The sequence below is a fragment of the Fonticula alba genome, assembly GCF_000388065.1.
Source record: "Fonticula alba strain ATCC 38817 unplaced genomic scaffold supercont2.4, whole genome shotgun sequence".
NCBI classification, from domain to species: Eukaryota; order Rotosphaerida; family Fonticulaceae; genus Fonticula; species Fonticula alba.
Window position 1 is genome coordinate 2,658,263 of NW_009242974.1, and position 4,760 is coordinate 2,663,022.

The 4,760-nt window shown below is 62.6% G+C and overlaps 2 protein-coding genes across 2 annotated transcripts in view; one reads left to right on the forward strand and one right to left on the reverse strand.

Annotated features, from left to right (window-relative positions):
* The first annotated feature begins 474 nt into the window (after positions 1-474).
* Positions 475-3,970, forward strand: H696_03123 (hypothetical protein). The gene is made up of 8 exons (XM_009497013.1): positions 475-498; positions 574-612; positions 692-1,004; positions 1,109-1,229; positions 1,341-1,432; positions 1,528-1,774; positions 1,966-2,450; positions 2,613-3,970. Exons 2-8 carry the CDS (start codon positions 590-592, stop codon positions 3,321-3,323), a joined length of 1,992 nt encoding a protein of 663 aa, XP_009495288.1. The 5' UTR covers positions 475-498; positions 574-589; the 3' UTR covers positions 3,324-3,970.
* A 220-nt stretch (positions 3,971-4,190) lies between these two features.
* Positions 4,191-4,760, reverse strand: part of H696_03124 (hypothetical protein) — a 2,457-nt gene continuing 1,887 nt past the window's right edge. The window contains exons 4-5 of the mRNA XM_009497014.1: positions 4,575-4,675; positions 4,191-4,507 (exon numbers count right to left, since the gene is read on the reverse strand). Coding sequence (XP_009495289.1) covers positions 4,305-4,507; positions 4,575-4,675 — 304 coding nt within the window. The 3' untranslated portion in view covers positions 4,191-4,304. The remainder of the gene's footprint in view (positions 4,508-4,574; positions 4,676-4,760) is intronic.

Sequence of the window (4,760 nt, forward strand, 5' to 3'; positions counted from 1 at the left end):
GTCAAGGAGCAAGGACGTTTGTCGGCACCCATGCTGGTCTCCTCTCAGGAGAAATTAGGACTCAGCCACTTTCCTTTTTCCCCCGTTGCTGCCTCACTTTGCTACATCTCCCCCCCTTTACCGGTCAGTTCTCTCCCTCTCCCTCTCCTGCCTTCGGCCCTCCTCTCCCCTCTCCGCCTGCCCGCTCTTTTCACCCCTCCTCTTAGTCCCCCCGGTTCTAGATAACGCGCCCCACCGATTGCGGTGAACTTGACCTCCATCCGGAGATGTGAACGCTTGGTGCCACAATGCCAAGAAGAGGCAGAACAGGCAGGAAATCCTGTTTGCTTTTCCCTCCCCTTCCCCCCCCCCTCCGTCTCCATTTCCCTTCCCCCCTGCCCTTTTGCACTGACTCCCCGACCATTCTCTACCTCCCCCCTTTGCTGCCCTCCTCCTGCCGCCTCCTGGCGACCCTTTTAGCTTTCTCTGATTTCTGTGTGTGTGTGTGTGTGTATGTATGTATGTGCTATATCCACTGCCCCGCCCACCCATCCTCGTGTGCTTCCCTCTAACACGCCACGCTCGACCACATAGTGGCTCACAGCTGATAATGATTCCGGCCCGGTTTCTTTCGTGCGTGCCGCCCCCTCGGGCTCCGGTCTTTCTCCCGGTCCAGCCGACTTCCAGTTCTGACCTGACTCTCCACATGTAGTTCCTTGACGGGAGTCTCCCGGTCGTCCTGTCCCTCGCGCCTCCTGGCCCGATCGGCCCCGGTGGTCGCCTCGCGGACCTTCGCGGGCCTGGCCGGCCTAGCCGGCCCGGCATCACCCCCCAGCGCCCGGCGCCCCATCCGGTCTAGCCCATCGACTACCCCACAGCTTGGGCTCTTCCCCGGCGCTGGGCCCGTGACTTCAAGTGCCGCGTTCCTCTCGACGCCACCGCGGTCGCTTTTCTCCACCTCGGCGGTGGCCGGGCTCGCCGGTCACACCGGCGACTCTTCGAGCCCCCAGGCGCTGGATGAGAAGGTGAGTGCCAGATCACTCTGCGTTGCCCCGCGCCCTCTTGCCCCCCATGACCATGCGATGTCCAACTGCTGACTGGGTATCCCTCCAACGGTGTCACCTCCCAGGACAACCACGCCGTCATCTCGGTTTTCGACATGTTCTCCATCGGCATCGGCCCCTCAAGCTCGCACACCGTCGGACCGATGCGCGCGGCTCGCATGTTCATCACCTCCATCGAGGAGCTTGGTTCGTCCCCCCATGCATGTTTCCTGGTCTCCCTCCTCCATTCTCCTCATGACTGTACCTTACCCGCCCGCTTGCTCCCCCTCCTGCCCTCTCTCTCTGCCCCTCTCTCAGGTATCTTGCACGATGTGCGCTACATGCGTGTGGAGCTTTATGGCTCGCTTGCGCTCACTGGCGATGGGCATGGGACGCCGGACGCTGTTTTGGTTCGTTTCTGGCATCCTTCACCCCCCCCCTTCCTTCCTGGTCGCGTCCCTTCCCCAATGGCACCTTCCCCAAGTTACTAACCCACCGCCAATAGATGGGCCTTGAAGGTGAGGACCCGCGCACGGTCGACACCACCATGCTCCCGGCCCGGGTGGCCTCCATCCGCTCTGAGAAGCGCCTGAACCTGCTGGGCGGCCTGCAGCTGATCGACTTCGACCCGAGCAAGCATCTGATTTACTACCGTGACAAGCGCCTTCCCCAGCACCCGAATGGCATGCGCTTCTCCGTGTTCAATGCCGACGGTGATCTGCTGGCCACCAATGAGTACTTCAGTGTTGGCGGTGCGTACTCCGCGCCACAGGACGCGTCCCTCTCTCGCGGGCGAGTCTGCGACATGGCCCCTGCGGACCCTCAGCCCCCCTCCCTAACTTGATGATGTGCCTTTGCCCTGCTGCCCCTCTTTCCCCCTCGGGATCCGTCCTCATCCGGCCATCTTCTACACACGCGTGCATATGCATGTACATGCCCATAGGCGGGTTCATTGTCAACAAGGACACCGAGCTGGCCGGCGAGAATGCCTTCTACCGCGCGACAACCGCCCTCCCGCTGAACCCCTCGGCGTCATACACCTCCGCCGATGAGGTTGCCAGCCATGGCCCGGCCTCGACGGCGATTCCCCTGAACGCGTGTGATTCGCACACAGCCCACCACCACCCGACGCCTGTGTGCGACATGGGCAAGAAGAATGCCGTGGTGGCCACACTTCCCTTCCGCACCGGCGACGAACTGCTGGAGCTCTGTCGGCAGCAGAACATGACCATCGCCGCGGTGGTCATGGAGAACGAGCGCCGCTGGCGGCCCGAGGCCGAGATTCGGGCCAATCTTCTGGAGATCTGGCGTGCCATGGACGACAGCATCACCAATGGGTGTTGGAGTTCGGAGCGTAAGTTGCCCGGCTCGGCCGGGGTGTCGCGCCGTGCGCCGGCCCTCTTCCGGCGGCTGATGGCAAAGTCCATGGTACGCACTTTAGAGAGAGAGGGGGGGGGGGGGAGGGGAGCGGGGAGGGGCGACGGAAAGGTGCTTCTTGTTCCTTGAGCTTCCAGGCTGCCACTAACAATCATACGAATGCTCCCTTGCCCCGACCGATGTCCCCTTCGATGATATGGCCATCCCCCATAGCCTGTGGCTCCCTTCGACCCCACCTCGCCTCACGGCCGGTCCTCTGCCACTCCCTCCAGCGCCGAGGGGGGCCATGCGCGTGCCCGGCGCGATCTCCCGACAATGGCCTTCCTTGACTGGCTGTCGTGCTTTGCGATTGCCGTCAACGAGGAGAATGCCGCCGGCGGGCGGGTTGTCACGGCGCCCACCAACGGCGCGGCCGGCATCATCCCCGCTGTGCTCAAGTACTTTGTGTCCTTCGTGGCTGGCCACGCCGGGCCAGACGCCGCCGAGGAGGACATTGTGGAGTTCCTGCTGACCGCGGGCGCGATTGGCATGCTGTACAAGCGCGGCGCCAGCATCAGTGCGGCCGAGGTTGGCTGCCAGGGGGAGGTCGGTGTCGCATGCTCGATGGCCGCCGCTGGCCTGGCCGCCGTCATGGGCGGTACCATCGATCAGGTGGAGAACGCCGCGGAAATCGGCATGGAACACAACCTTGGTCTTACGTGTGACCCGGTGGCCGGGTTGGTGCAGATCCCCTGCATCGAGCGCAATGCCCTCGGTGCGGCGAAGGCTGTCACCGCCGCCCAGCTGGCCCTGAGCGGCGATGGCCAGCATCGCGTCACTCTGGATCAAGTCATCGAGACCATGCGCCAGACGGGTCTCGATATGCAGAGCAAGTACAAGGAGACCTCTCTCGGTGGCTTGGCCGTCAACGTGCCAGTTTGCTGAGTGGCAGCGACCTGTGGCCCATGCCTTCCCAAGTGAGTGTGAGGACACACAGGGCGAGCGAGGCAGAGCGGGGAGGGGGGGGGGGGGAAACCGGCATGCCTTCCAACTCCAGCCTACTGTTTTCTCTCTCCCTCCCTCGACCCCTCACCCCATGTCGTGGTTGACACCAGCTCATGGGCTCCCGTCCCCCTGCCTTCATTGCTCTCCCGCCCCCCGCCTCCCCGCCTCCCCTCATTTGTCTGGCGCGCGCGCGCCCATGTATCGACCCCGATCACCCCTTCCTCAGTGACCGTGTATCCTCCGGATGCGCGGTGTCCTTGCCTCTTCGGCCTGTGCCCAGGGCATGGGCGTTCCCTCTCGCGCCCCCTTCTTTCTCCCCTTCCCGGCACATGCCTATTGATAACCTGGCCTGTAGGTAGCTTCTCCTCCATAAATTGATCATATCCATGTAACCACGCGCGCTCGGTCGCGTGGGGCACCCTTGCAAAAGAAAAAACCGAAATACCGCACAGTCATACGGAGTTGTTCTTCTCCTTCTGTCTTTGCTTTGCCTTTCTCTCGCTCCATCCTCCCTTGCCGTTGATCATGGTTCCAGGATGGGGGGGGGGAGGAGGGCATAAAGGGAAAAGAGGGGGACTAGGGGCGATAAACCGAGGGCAGGAGGGGAACTTGCCAACCAAAAATAATGTACGCCGGAGCAGGATGTGGACATGGGGGTGGGGGGGGGGGGGGAGGGAAATCTCATACATTTGACCGTAGCACTACATGACACACAGGTGTATATAGATGTTTGTGAGCGTGGATGGTGTCTGGCCTGGGGTGAATGAGCATTTGCATTTCTATGTCCCCTCTTCCCAGGTACGGGGGGGGGGGGGGGGGGGGACGGGGGTCGGTGCGCGTTCATGCCACCTTTGCCCCTCCATACATACGAAAGGCAACGACCGACAGATTGGGCGAGCGGGACGGAGGACCGGATATCTCTTAGAAGCGGTTCTGGAAGTCCTGCCCCTGAGTCTCACCAGAGTTCTCGGAGTTGTGGGTGTCCGAGTAATAGGTGACAGTCGAGTCGGGAAGGTGACCCATGGCATCAGGGACGATGGAATCCGCCTGCTGGTTGGCGTGGCCGCCACGCTCAGCAGCGTTGAAGGGGATACGCGGACGCATGCGCATCGGGGTGAGGGAGCCTAAGGTCCGATGGAGAGGTTAGACAAAGGAAGCATGTAAGATAGAGGCACTTCGGAGGGGGCGCACCGCCAGAGGAGTTGATGATGATCGACGCCTGGGGGTAGGTCTCGCCGTTGGACAGGCGGATCTGGGTGGTACGCAGAGTGCCCTCCAGGAGGACCTGGGACCTATCGGGAGGTTGAGGTGATGAAGAGCAATGAGGAGTGAGGGGGGAGGGGGCGCTCTGGCGGCGCACCGTGAAGGGGCGGATGC